This window comes from Acartia tonsa, chromosome 3 (genome assembly GCF_053477335.1).
Source record: "Acartia tonsa isolate MP-2025a chromosome 3, ASM5347733v1, whole genome shotgun sequence".
NCBI classification, from domain to species: Eukaryota; Metazoa; Arthropoda; class Copepoda; order Calanoida; family Acartiidae; genus Acartia; species Acartia tonsa.
The window spans coordinates 497,707-512,573 of NC_137262.1; the positions used below are offsets into that span (position 1 = coordinate 497,707).

The window sequence follows — 14,867 nt, forward strand, 5'->3', positions numbered from 1 at the left end:
CGTTGTAGAAAGAAATTATATTAAGATTATTAGTTATTATGAGCAAAGCCTTCCTATAATTAGGTCCCGCACATTTGTACGTCCGTAACGGTTAGCTTTTTTCGTTACTTTAGACATGTTATATGTTTCTTATTGATTTAATGTAAAGGCAAAAGTTTTTTGTCTTTAGCTTAATATTTATGTAATTAATGATCCGATTGATTTCAAAATTTTAGGGAAAATTCACGAAGTCCTGAGTTGTTCAAGGTTTGTTTATCATTAAAATCTCAAGATGGTGTTATTTTATTTTTCTGTCCTGGATGCTAGGAGCGCAGCTACCAGTTATCATAAGATATGTTACTTAAACCTTAAGATCTTTAAAATTAAGATGTACTTATGTTCTCAACTATTTTATTTATGTAGTATGAAATTTTGACGCAAGGTATCTCATTTTTATTTCGTTAAATGAAATAACTTGAGTTAAAAGTTCTGTAGGAAGGAAATTGTTTTAGCAAGTTTTGTAATATAATTATTTAAAGGCTTTTTCATGTCTAAGCTTTTTATAAATACAATAAAAAAAATTTGGGTAAAAGAAGTTGTAAAAGTAAAATGGTAGGTTTCCTTAATTTTCCGAAGTTTAAAAAATAATTTATGGAAATGAATTGTAAACAAAAGTTTTGATCTCTAGAATCAAAGGCTTGTAGTTAAGCATCAGTTTCAGGATGGTGCATTTCGAATTAAAAACAATTCAAAAAGTCAAAAATTTCCACTAAAGGTTGCTATATTGCAAATACTTGTTTTATCTGGAAATATCTGGGTTTTCAACCTTAATGGGTCACAACTATAAAATTGAATTAACTGCCCATTGTCCCCTCCCTTACTCCCTGATGACAACATCCATAAAAGCGATGCTATGAAATTAAACAGTAAACACAGTTAAACAGTAAATTGCTTATATACAAGATTATGTTTCAGGACATACTTACAATTTTAGGAATTGATTATAGAAATGATTCACTTAAAATTTTGTAAGTTTTTTTCATATGGACTTTTATTTCAAAAATAAAATGAACAGGATAATTATATCTGGCATTAATTAAAGAGTTGCTAGGCTTTCTAGAGAGTACCTTACTATTCAGAGTTATAGAGTAAACAAGGATAATAACATTCATAAGCAGCGTGGCTCACTAAAAGTAAACAATTTTTCAACATTATATTCTCATTAAAGTTTTAGACAAATCAGTTAACCAGTTATTGAGATTTTAAGCTGCATACAGACATCATTTTATATTTTGTGTTCTTTACAACGATTTTGTTCCAAGCCTCTGTTTTTTTGAGTGGTTGGTGTTCAAAATAAATAGTCTAAAACCTTCTCATGACATTTATGACAAAGACCAAAATGAGGAATTATCCATCTCTTTTTTTTATGGGTTTTCTTTAACACTTCTCCTCTCATCTCTCTCATTTTTATGGCGTCACATAGCTGATTTTTAACACACTTTGGTCTTTGTCGACATTTAAGAGTACTAAAGAAATAGTCTAAAACCCATGACATTTATGACAAAGACCAAATTGTGTTAAAAAAATGAGGAATTATCCATCTCTTTTTTAGGGGTTTTCTTTCCCACCTCTCCTCTCATCTCCCTCGTTTTTATGACGTCACATAGCTGATTTTCAACACAATTTGGACTTTGTAGACATTTATAAACCTTTCATCTATTTGTTCCAGAACAAAAAAAAATTTAAAAGATATGTTTCAGTATTTTAGGCACCTTTAAAACATCTACTTATTAAAGTTATACCAGTAGAATCTAAAATAGCTTCTGTGGCCACAAGGATGAATAAAGCCGAAAAAATTGGCGCGGAGATGCGAATATATCCCCCTCATCATTATCAAAGAGTTTATAATTTCAAATGTTTTTTATTATTGTTACAAATATCATTGAAAATTTGTTCACGAAACCTCGTTAAAGAAAATAATCACCAAACCTCTCTCAATAAATAAAATCACTAAATCTTTCCACAAAATCCACATATTGAAACTCTTAATTTCTAAGAAATAAAATATTTACGGATTTTTTAAAGTAAAGATTTTTTATAATTAGGATCGGTTCGTCCCTCCGTCTGACCGTCTGGGGGGGGGGGGGGGGTAGCTTTTTTCGTTAATTTAGGCATGTTGGAATTGTCCTATCGATTTCAAACTTTGCATGGTATTTCCTGTAATAGTTAGAAACGATTTAAAAAGCGTAGTAACTCTATAATCGTTACCAGAATGTCCATACGTAAATGTTAAACATGTTGATTTTTACTTATTTAACCAGATTTTTATGTGATATAATAATCCAATTGATCTGATTTTTGCAATACTGATTCATAGGACGACAAAGTACAATGTTATAAGCAAAGCATCTCTATAATCAAGCACTAGACATGTAAGTATGTCCTTAAAAATTATCCTTTTTTAAAGCAGTTTTTCAACAAAACTTACAATTTGGTTCCGACTGTTATACATTTATAAATATTCTGAATAATCAGTTCTGACCCTCTACAAGTGTTAATATTCGTTTGACCTACCGTTTCAGAGCTTCGCTTTTATGGATGTTGTCATCCTTGTTTTTTACTTATTCTACGATTACGACAACAAATCAATTTGCTGCTGAAAAAAGTCGCTGAAAGTAAACACTTATTTCTACATAGCATAAATAAAATTAACTGGTTTGTTTACATTAAAACAAGGATGACAACACCCATAAAAGCGAAGCACTGAAACGGTAGGACAAACGGACTTGTAGAGTGTCAGAACTGAATAACAACAATATGAAATAATAAAAGTTGAAGATTGTAAGTAAATTTGTTAAAAACTGCTTAAATACAGGATATTGATTAAGGACATGCTTGGATATTGTTTAAGGACGTTCTTACTTTTTTAGGACTTGATTGTATGGATGCTTCGCTTATAATATTGTATTTTGTTGTTAGAGGAATCAGTATTCCAAAAATAAGAACAATCGGATAATTTTATCACATAATTATTTGTTGTTAAAAAGTTAAAAATCAACATGTTAAAATGGACTTACAAACATTCTGGTAATAGGTATAGAGTTGCTACGCTTTCTTAATGGTACCTAACAACTACAGGAACCACCATGCAAAGTTTGGAATCGAATGAACAATTCTAACCTATTTAAATTAACGAAAAGAGCTACCTGTCTGTGACGGACGGACGGACCAACCCTAATTATAGAAAATCTTCGCTTTTAAAAATATCAGCCTTTTATCTTGAATAGCAGCAAAGTAAATAACCTCCCCCCCTCCTTTAGATAGCTGACATACATTTCGAATTCTATAGCAAATTCTCTATTAAACATCCGACTTCCGCTGTAATCTTTTCTAAAGCTTTCAGTTTCAATGAACTGCCATTTATCAGGCTTATGCTGCAGACTGTCACAAAACATTGAGTTCAGCTGTGTGATTGGTTGACGTTATGCTGGCAGCGGATTGTTCAAGTTGAATTTGCGACTGCGGCATTCTTGTTAAAAGGACGGATGACTGTTGGCTTCTGCCAAACCTAGAAAAAATACGCTTGATATAAAACATGATTTTTCTCAACTTTGAATTCAAACGCAAATAAACCAAACAAGAGTAAAACGCATACAGAGCAGCGAAATTTAAATCTAAAAAGAAAAAATACAATTTATTTCAATAATAAGTAACAACTGATATATCCTAAACAATTAATAATATGTCTTAACAATTTAAAGCCTTTGAGAAATATAACATAATTCCAACAATCATACACGTTGACTTTGTATTTATTTTATGGTTGCTAATATAATTGTATATCTATGCCTGCCCTGCCTTTTTGATGTATGTGCCTTGGAAAGGAATAAGAATATTAAAACTTATTGGGGTAAACGTTTGCATACGATTTTTAATTACCCCTCCCCCCTTCCATATTGGCTCGTTTTTGCTTTTGTAAAAGTTTTCAGAAAAATGTAAATTTGCATACCCAGCCGTTTAAGTGATCTTAAGTGAAGCAAAAAAGTTCTTTTGATCCCAACTTCTTATTTTTCTTGATAATTTCTATCTCTTTCTATGAACTCTATACCACTCCCTATAATTTTTCCTTCCTAAAAAGATTTCTTTCACATATTTGTAGTTTTATGGGGGGTAGAACGGGTGTAAATTAATATCATATCACAGAAGCTGGAAACGCGTAAAGATGGGTTTTAAGTATGCCTTCGAAAACGGCTCTCAGCCATACTAAAAAAATCCTTTATAGAATTATATTACAGACAATTTTCCACGAATATTAAAATAAAAATCCTAAAATTAAAACCAGTTTTGTTAGACCGGGCCTTAGGACCCCAAAGGCTAATAAAATTGTTTTCAATCTTAAAGTTTTTCGTTTTAATATCCACAGAAAGCTGTCTATAACACGATGCGATAAATAAAACTATTTTAAGTCTAATTAGTTTGAGCTCTGATTTTAACATTGTGCTTTAATTGCCCTAGTTTACCCTGCAAATGAAGTAATAGTTATTTCTTTCATCGTATTATAAACGGCTTTCCGCGGATATAGAATGTACAATTATAAGATTAAAACCAGCTTTTTAGCCCCGAGGTGCCGAAGGCACGGGCTAAAAAAACTGGTTTTAATCTTATAATTGTACATTTTTATATTCGTAGAAAGCTGGATATAATACGATGCTAGACATAGTTTTTTCGTATGGATGAGAACCGGTTCCTATCCACTGGATTCGAATGAATACGAGAAAAACTATTCTTTTGATTTGACGCAAGTTGCCATATTTTTTAAATCACTCCTCAGGCAACAACAACACTAGCTACACCACACAACAGCAATTTTAGTGCGCAGTTGTTCTAAAATGCTCCGGTTCCCGAATTTATTAAAAGAAACCTATTCTTACCCCAGCCTTCCTTCAATATTTAAATGCTAAAAGGATAAATTTTGAAAAGTAGGACTTGGTGAAAACAAGAACAAATGATAGACAGAAAGACAGACAGAAAACAGACAGTTAGATAGATAGACAGGCAGAGAGAAAGATAGACAGAAAGAGAAGCAGAAAGACAGACAGAAAGACTGACAGAGAGACTGACAGAAAGACAGACAGAAAGACAGACAGAGACAGAAAGAAAGATAGACAGAAAGACTGACAGAAAGACAGACAGATAGACAGACAGCCAGAAAGACAGACAGCCAGAAAGACAGACAAAAAGACAGACAGAAAGACAGACAGAGACAGAAAGAAAGATAGACAGAGAGACAGACAGAAAGACAGACAGAAAGACAGACAGACAGAAAGACAGACAAAAAGACAGACAGAAAGACAGACAGAAAGACAGACAGAAAACAGACATATAGAAAGACAGACAGAAAGACAGACAGAAAGATAGACAGAAAGACAGACAGAAAAACAGAAAGAGAGACAGAGAAAGACAGACAGAAAGACAGACAGAAAGACAGACAGAAAGACAGACAGAATGCCAGACAGAAAGACAGAAAGAGAGACAGACAGAAAAACAGACAGAAAGATAGACTGAAAGACAGAAAGAGAAAGAGAGACAGAAAGACAGACAGAAAGAAAGACAGACAGAAAGAAAGACAGACAGAAAGACAGACAGAAAGAAAGACAGACAGAAAGACAGACAGAAATACAGACAGAAAGACAGACAGAAAGACAGACAGAAAGACAGACAGAAAGACAGACAGAAAGACATCACACACTTTTATATTTTTATTTATCTTTATTTATCACTTATGACCTATGTAGATAATCATGCTTGTTATATTTCAGCTAACCCAGAGCCCAGACCTTTTTTTTCAAGTATGGGAAATTTCTTCCAGTCATCAAAATATTATGGACTTAAGTAATAATAATCAAAAACAAGGATGATCCATAAAAGCGAAGCACTGAAACGGTATGACAGACTAACATTAACTTTTGTAGAGTTGAATATTCAAAAAGTTTTGACTAAATTTGTTGCAAAACTTCGTAAATATAGAATATTTATTTCTCACATCGTATTATAAACAGCTTTCCGCAGATATAGAATGTACAATTATAAGATTAAAACCAGTTTTTTAGCCTCGGATGATTATATCACATAAAAAATTGATGTTAAATTTAAAAATAAACATTTTAAAATAGACGTTCGGACATTCTGGTAACGATGATAGAGTTGCTACGCTTTCTAAATCGTACCTAACTACTACAGGAATCACCATGAAATCGATAGGACAATTCTACCATGCCTAAATTAACGGAAAAGGCTATCCGTTACGTACGGACGAACCGACCATAATTATAGAAAAGCTTCGCTTTTAATAATCAATAATATTTTTTCTTCAAATCATTTTGTTTGTTAGCACTGCGTTTTTCTTTCTTTTACAAACTACGCAATTCGTATTTTGTTTGTATTTTAAAAAGCGAAGCTTTTCTATAATTAGGGTCGGTCCGTCTGAAAGTCCGTATATAACGAATAGCTTTTTTTTGTTAATTTAGCCATGTTAAAATTGTACTATCAATTTTAAACTTTGCATGATGATTCCTGTAGTAGTTTAGAAAGCGTAGCAACTATATAATCGTTACTAGAATGTCCATACGTCCATTTCTAACATGTTGATTTTTAACTTTTTTCACAACAATTTTTTATGAGATATAATCATGCGATTGATCTGATTTTCGGAGTACAGATTCCTATTACAATAAGGTACAATTTTATAAGCGAAACAACTCTATAATCAAGTTATAAAAATATCAGTATGTCCTTAAACAGTATTCTGAATTTAAGAAGTTTTGCAAAACTTATATATTTACATTTTATATATTCATTTATTACACTCTACAAGAGTTAATGTTCGTCTATCATCCAGTTTCAGAGCTTCGCTTTTATAGATGTTGTCATCCTTGGCTGATGCGTGACGTATATAGAGTTAGGGTGTGTCTGTTCGTTTGTCTGGCGTTATTTAAGCTCTTATAGTTACTTTAGGTGATATTAAACTTTAGGTAAAGATTTCTACAACGATAAGTTCTGTATGATTGTATAATAATTGTTAAAAGCTTATTTAAGATATTTTAACAATTTAGTATAATCCATTTTATTTGTAATGTAACTCAAAATTTTCTTTCTTAGAAACATTATGCATACTTTTAAAGGATTTTAAAGCAACTCTATAATCATTACTATAAAAGTAAGTACGCCCCTTATCTTAAATTTTTATTAATTTAACAAAAAAAAAATCAAATCAGGTGTTTGTATAGATTTCTGAAGTTAAAAGGTTACCGAAACTTAATATAAAAATGGAAAAATTACTTTTTTAACAAGTTCAAAGCAGAAGGAAAGTTCAACAACAAAACAAAAGTAATCAGAATTATATAGGAGATGTATGTTTAATATATCTTGAAATTTTAAGACATGGATGACAACATCCATAAAAGCAAATCTATGAAACGGTAGGACAAAGAAACATTAACACTTAATTGTAGATTGTCAGAATTAACTGTAAAATCAGAACATACATAAATATATAAATGTTGAATTAAAACTGTAAGTAAATTTGTTGAAAAACTGCTTAAATACAGGATAATGTTTAAGGCCATAATTACGTTTTAGAACTTGATTATAGAGATGCTTCGCTTATAACTTTGTACTTTGTTGTCTTAGGAATCAGTATTGCAAAAGTCAGATCAATCGGATAATCTTATCACATACAAATTTGTTGTTAAAAAACTTAAAAATCAACATGTTTAGACATCACCAGGGGCGTCCAAGCTTTTTATTTTGGGGGGGGTAAAAATTTTTTAGAGGGGGGGTAATTCGTGTTTGGGGGGGGTAAAATGGCGCGCGAAGCGCGCCGCAAATTTTTTTTACCCCCCCCAAAATTTTCACCCCGGGGGTAAAATTTGCTTGGGGGGGGTAATTACCCCCCCTGAAATCTGTTGGCAGGGGTAAATTTAGTTTACCCCCCCCAAAATTTACCCCCGGGGTAAAATTTTTGGGGGGGGTAATTTAAATTTTATTAAATATATAGTATTAAAAATGCACGCGAAGCGCGCAAAAATTTTTTTTATTAGAGATTTTTTATTTTGGGGGGGGGGGGGGTATTTCCCCCCCAAAATTGTTTGGGGGGGGTAAATACCCCCTCCTAAATAGTCAGGGTAGGGGTAAATTTTGAATGGGGGGGGGGTAAAATGAAAAAAATTTTGGGGGAGCCTACGGCAGGCAGTTTGTATGATTTTGGATATAAGGCCAAGGTACACTTAACTAACAGACAACTTACTCTTTGATTACACGCCCTTTGTCTGTCCTAATTGTGCATGGTAAAAATTTGCGCCTGTTTCGGGCTAAATCATTCCCCCTACCCTAGAAAATATACAATTTTGTATGATACTTTAAATGCTCAACACTTTTTATTCCACCAATCTAAAACTTAAATTACGCCTTTTTAGTGTTTGCTCTAAATTGTATGTGAATTTTTAAACGATAGAGCATTTTCAGATATTAATATTTAGAAGATTTAATAATCATATGACATGATGAAAGCATATGTTAAAACAAAAACCAAAATAGCGAGAAAAAATTGCATAAACTTAACCTAAAATAACCTCGCTTTTAAAAATACAAGAATGACAACACCCTAAAGTAGCAACGGTGATAAATATTAACAATATAATTATTTATCAACGAAGTTTAATAGAAAGACAAACGAACAAAGTAAAATTTTGATTAAATACCAATTGGTTAGCAGAATCGTAACAGAAAAAATTCAGACATCTATCTATAATAGTAGCTTATAAAAATCATTTCCTCAATAAAAATGTATAATTCCTTAAGAAGAATTGCAGATTTACCAGCGGTCTAAAAAAAATCTTGACATCGGTTAGACAAAAAGAGTTATGGAGTTGCTTCGCTTAGATTTTTGATGTCTTTACATTATGATGGGTCTAGAACTTTTTTGTGTGTTAAAATAATATGAAATTTCAACCAGAATGCATGGGAAATCATTAAAGTAAAACATAATCAACTAGAGGCTTCGCCCTCTAGAGGCCTCTAGGGGCACTTGAGTAGGGTGGAGTTAAATCCCAAAAAAACATGTTTAAAATTTTGACTTAAAAAAAAGTAAAAAAATTTTCTTCTTTTTTTTTTGGGGGGGGGGGAGGGGAGGTCACCCCTCCCCCATACCACAATTTTTCATATTAGTTTTTTTTTAATTGGGGGGGGGTTAATTTTTTTCTAGGGGCGATATCTTTTGGGAGGGTGGTGGTACCCTCCCCCAAAATTGTTATAAACCTTCCTGGGACCTATGAGAAGCAACACTGATAAGGAAAACCCGATCGTTTCAGTGGTTAGCGAGATCCTTCGGTACAAACAAACAAACATCAAACAAAATAAAAAAAACAGACAGACAGCAATCGTTCTACTTTGTATTATAGTTCATCAATTCTTGTATATTATCTTTGGTGGTCCGTCCATATGAGTTTTTTTGTGAGGTGCTATAGTCAGATGAATTTTTTTGTGGGATATTTCAAAGCATCTACTAGCTCTGTGATCAATCATCAATTAATCAGTCCGTTTGTCTAATGGAAAATATCACTGACTATTTCTTGTGAGGATTTCTCTTGACCAAGCTGTTTCTTCTCTATAAATTAGAGATCCTTAGATCTGTCAGTCCATTAAAAAAATATATTTTTAGAAATTTGATTGAAATTTGTTTTGTGAAGAATCTACGATGACAAGAATTAAAATATAGTACAAAGATATATGGATTTTAATATCCTTGTTAAAAGCGAAGCTTTTCTATAATTAGTGTCGGTCACTACGTCCGTCCGTCCGTGACGGATAGCTTTTTTGGTTAATTAAGGCATGTTAGAATTGTCCTATCGATTTCAAACTTTGCATGGTGATTTCTGTAGTATTTAGGTACGATTTAGAAAGCGTAGCAACTCTATAATCATTACCAGAATATCCGTACGTCCATTTTAAACATGTTGATTTTTTCACATTTTTAACAAGAAATTATCCAATTGTTCTGATTTTTGGTATATTGATTCCTGGGACAACAAAGTACAAAATTATAAGCAAAGCAACTCTATAATCAAGTCCTAAAAATGTAAATATGTCGATAAGCATTATCCTGTATCAAGAAGTTTTTCAACAAATTAACTCACAATTTTGCTTTGACTCTTATACATTTATATTCTAATGATTCAGTTCTGACACTGTACAAGTGTTAATGTCCGTTTGTCCTACCGTTTCAGTGCTTCGCTTTTATGAATGTTGTCATCCTTGTTCTTTTACAAATGAGTCACCTTCAATAAAATCTAAAGAAAAAAATCTATATAATAATATATAAAATAATGGTTAAATATGGTAGAACATTGTAGTAAGGTATACTAAATATTTGCACTTATTTCCCTAATTTATTATTAGAATACTTGTAACTTCGCCCCCCAGCATAAAGGAGTTTTGCTTCAAAAATGTTTGGAAACTCTTAAACCATTTAAAGATTTTTTTGTAGTTAGGTTGAATTTCACCAGTGTTCAATACTGAGCTTGCTTGAAATTGATAAACAACTGTCTTATATATTACAGAAACACATACTTAAAAGTTTTTTTTATTGATTTCTTTAGTTTAATAAAATTGGTATAAAGATATATTTTAAAATATAAAAAATCACGAAACCTTTGTCTTAAAAATTTCACCCCTTGTAAAATCTGGCCCCTTTTTCTACAGAAAAGGGAATATATAAAAGTTAACAAAAACAACCCTCATATGTTTTTACTAAATATTAAAGCTTCAAAAATTCTAAGGGTAAAAAAGGTCTAAAAGAGAGTAAAAAAAAGGCGTCAAATTTAACACATGTAACATATTTATTCTACCATAAGACATATTTTTTAACATTTTATATAAAGGGAGGTTTAAAATTTTAAACCTTACTAGATGATTCGCCCATAGTCTCTGGGGGAAGTCAGAAAAACAGCCCAAAACCACCCCAGAACAATCAAAAATATCTAAAAAGTACTGTAAATTTGGACCAGTATTTTCTGAGATCTTTAGCATCAGACCAAAAAAAACTTACTTTATAAAAAAAGATATTTTTCTCTACACCTACCCTTCAAAATATAATTCTACCCTAGTTTGCTAAAATGCTCTAAAATCTCAACTTTTGCAAAAGGGAAAAAGACCCTCTCACTCTTTTTATGCTTTCTAATTTTACCCCTTTTCTACAGTAGTAGCCCTCCAAAAAGCAATTTTCTCTTGATATAAAAGTCCCTCCCTGTTCAACCCCAGAAGTTTGTGTAAAAATCAAATGCATTTTATACATATAATATCTGTGTATGTGTGTGTGTGTTTGTGTGTGTGTGTATGTATGTGTGTGTTGGTTTTCAGACTGATTTTACACTAACTATATTTCTATAGAATCAATATATTTATTTAAAGAAAAAAGATACAATTTCAAAATCATTTTATTCCCTTTTTATATCACTAGTGGCTACGGCCCCTAGAGGCCTCTAGGGGCAAATGAAGGGGAGGGGGGGTGGGGTTGATTTCGACTACAACAGACAGACAGACAAACATCCTGTTACTTTATTATAAGTATTTACAAATAAAGTCTGATAAAGAATTAAGTAAAAAGTTCTCATAATATTGGTCCAATTTTCAAGAGAAGCATTGTATAGGTCCTGTTCAGGTTTTAGGCTATATACCAGGAATATTTTGTGTGTGCTTGTTACTTAAGATCTTGCTTCTCCCCTTTACAGTAAAGCCTATTAAAGGTTTATAAATATTTCTTTATCTTTTCCTTAAAAAATCGAAATTGGAATTCAAATTTTAATGTAATTGAAGCTACATAAGTTTTAAGTGTATTACAAAAACGACTAAAATTTACTATAAAGATGTGTTTTGACATGTGTTAATGTGTCTTTATAAAGTGTGTTTGTTGTGTTTTGCCACGCCAAAACACATGCACATCCACGTTAGTAGTTGTTAAAACACACATCCGCGCATTTTTTTTCATTCCCCCTAGCATTTACCATTCACAACCCACGCCTCTTTTTAAAGCATAAAAAGGGGTAATCCTCCCTTTCTGAATGAAAATAAGGTGACACCCCTATTCAATTATTTGAAGTTCCTACCACCTGGATTGCAACCCCAAAGCCGGCACCGGGATTCTCCCTCTCTTTCCTTCATCCCTCTTTGGGGGTGTGTGTGGGGGGCCGGGGGAGATTATGAAAATTGCGTCCGTCAAAATCCCACACCCACAACATCAGAAAGAGCTCCCGAGCTCCCCAACAACCGCACCTCTCTTCTTCGATATTACATGAACTTTTGGGCTCAAGAGGAGTTTAGTATTGCAGAATCACATAATGTTTCAATCCAAACTTATTCCTTTTTTTGCTGTGATTAAATGATGCTAGAAACCAGCAATATTATCAAAATGACAGACACAGCACGAGGGGAATAGACGGGGGGGGGGGGGGGGGGCAACTACACCAGGTGAAGCACACTGTACAAGGGTTGATTTTGTCTTGCCTCGCGGCTCTCAATCCCTCTCCCCCCTCCAAACACTCAGAGAGTAGAGTGTGAGTAAAATATTTGTAGAATTTTGGCAGATTAGGAGACGCACCAGCGGTGAAAAGAGGGGATATTATACAGCTGCTGCAGCCCAGAGCCAGGACGTGCGTGAGGAGCTGTGTGTGTGTGTGTGTGTGGGAGGCAGAGAATTTTGTGGATATACGCAACTTTTTTTCACACTTTTTATTAATCTGTGGAGTAACTAAAATTTTGTGTAGGAAGGTGTCGTCATCAGAATAACATTTCATTCAAACTCAGTTATTCATTGCAGCCCCGCCCCAACGCACTTAAATAAAAAAATGGCCGACACAATTGTTGCTCCACAGGTTAATTATTTCACTAGTAGTAGTATTAGTAGCTATGACCACGACCACCTTTCTTGCCTCTGTCCCGGCCCGGAGTCAGAGTTTGAGGCCAATATTACCCTCCAGACTTTGCACGACTGGCAGCACTGGCTGGACACAAGCATACTTGAAGAGGTACCGACGACAACCTCATATTTTTATATTGTAGAGTGGCGCCGCGCTTATATATGAAAAAGTTATAACCTAAATTTAAGTGATGGTTTATTAAGTGACATGAAATAATTTATAAAGCAATAACTTTTTTTGTCTGTAGCGAAGGATCTCGCTAACCGCTGAACCGATATTGTTCTCCATTACAGTGAACCTTCTCATAGGTCCTGAGATGATTATAGGTTATTTTATTTTCATAAATAAGTCTGGGTATGGTTCTAGGTTATTTTCAGCCCTTCCCTTTAACTATGTATATAGCCGCTAGATGCTAGGGGCGCAGCCGATAGTGAAGTTTTTATAATAGCTGACATGAAAAATGACTCTACGCAGTTGAGATAATAAAATTTCTAAATTATCAACCTAAATAACTTTTTTTATAACTTTTTTTTATCATATAGGGGCTCTATATTTGAAAATATATGGAAGGGCATATAAATAGTCTAAAACCATATCCTAAGTCTTATTTATAAAACAAAATAGCCTAAAACCATCTCAGGACCTATGAGAAGCTTCAATGTAAAGGAGAACCATATTGGTACGGCGGTTAGCGAGATCCTTTGCTACAGACAAAATAGCTTTACAGGATAACAATCTATTTTACCTATGTGATGCAATGATAATAATACAAGACCAACATTAATCTTAATTACATATTAAATTTAATTAAAAATAATGACACTATATTTTGTTATTGTTTTATTGAAAAGCAAAAACTAACAGTTGGCAGACTTAATAAGCATAGATTGTAAGTTGTAGGAGTTTCATGTGTACTAATAAATCATCTCTTTAAATTAAAGTCTATTTAGCTTTAAAATATAGAAGTATTACCAAAAATTTCTCAAAAGCATTAATTTCTTAGAAATTATGGGTGAAAATGGATTTTTCAGATTAATTTTAGTAAATTTTGAAGAAACTTAGCGCATTTTTCCTATTTATTTGGCAGATTTTTAATATTGTTTTTATTTCAGAACGAAGCCGCCGTTGAGGAGGTGACCGAACAGACCGCAGAGCTTACCGTAACCGAAGTGTCGGCTGAATCCCCAGCTGCCGAAGCCGCCCCTTCAGAAGAGTCAACGTCAGAAGAGACAGCAGCTGAGGAGTCCACAGAAGCTGAAGCCGTGCCATCAGAAGGAGAAGCGCCGGAGGAGACCTTGGCTGAAGAGGAGCCAGCAGCTGAGGAAGCAGCAGCTTCTGAAGAAGCAGCTGAAGCTGAAGCAGCCAGTGAGGAGTCATCAGAGGCTAGTGAAGAAACAGCAGCAGCTGCTGAAGAGAGTATAGAGGAGCCAGAGTCAGCTGAACCTAAGCCTGAATAACAGCTGAATGGCAGCTGTTCCACAAAAATACTGTAAAAGATCCCTCGTTCCCTCTCAGATCCCCTCCTCCCTGTGTACACTTAAATTTGCATTTAAAATATTATTTTATACTAATTTGTAATATCATATATAATATATGCATTAGTAATTAATATGTATAAGCTATATATTCTATATAAAAGTCATACAAATTCATATTTTTTCTTGTTTACTTTATTTTTTTATTTTCTTTTTATTATATAAAGTAGTATGCTTTTTTGTCTGTAGCGAAGGATCTTACTAACCGCAGAACTGATAAGCTTCTTAAAGGTCCTGGGAAGGTTTTAAACTATTTTTGAGGAGGGTGTTTTTACCCCCCTCCCCCCCAAAATTTTTTTTTACTCTTTTGAAACTTAAATTTAAAATGGGATGAGGTCGACTTTTCCCTCTCCTACCTTAAATCCCCCTAGAGGCTTCTAGG

General features: G+C 33.3%; 1 protein-coding gene across 2 annotated transcripts; it reads left to right on the forward strand.

Annotated features, from left to right (window-relative positions):
• The first annotated feature begins 12,273 nt into the window (after window positions 1-12,273).
• LOC145312979 (uncharacterized) lies at window positions 12,274-14,600 on the forward strand. 2 transcript variants are annotated; one of them, XM_080152194.1, is made up of 2 exons: window positions 12,274-13,058; window positions 14,063-14,600. In XM_080152194.1, the coding sequence occupies exons 1-2, from the start codon at window positions 12,879-12,881 to the stop codon at window positions 14,405-14,407; spliced, it is 525 nt and encodes a 174-aa protein (XP_080008320.1). In that variant the 5' UTR covers window positions 12,274-12,878; the 3' UTR covers window positions 14,408-14,600. The 2 variants fall into 2 exon arrangements, with proteins under 2 accessions (XP_080008320.1, XP_080008321.1); XM_080152195.1 differs by having other exon boundaries at window positions 12,480-12,905.
• The last annotated feature ends 267 nt before the right edge of the window (window positions 14,601-14,867 follow it).

Coding starts and splice junctions, on each gene's coding strand:
- LOC145312979 (XM_080152194.1), top strand. CDS start 12,879: ATGGCCGACACAATTGTTGCTCCACAGGTTAATTATTTCACTAGTAGT. Junction 13,059..14,062: donor ACACAAGCATACTTGAAGAG/GTACCGACGACA, acceptor TTTTTATTTCAG/AACGAAGCCGCCGTTGAGGA.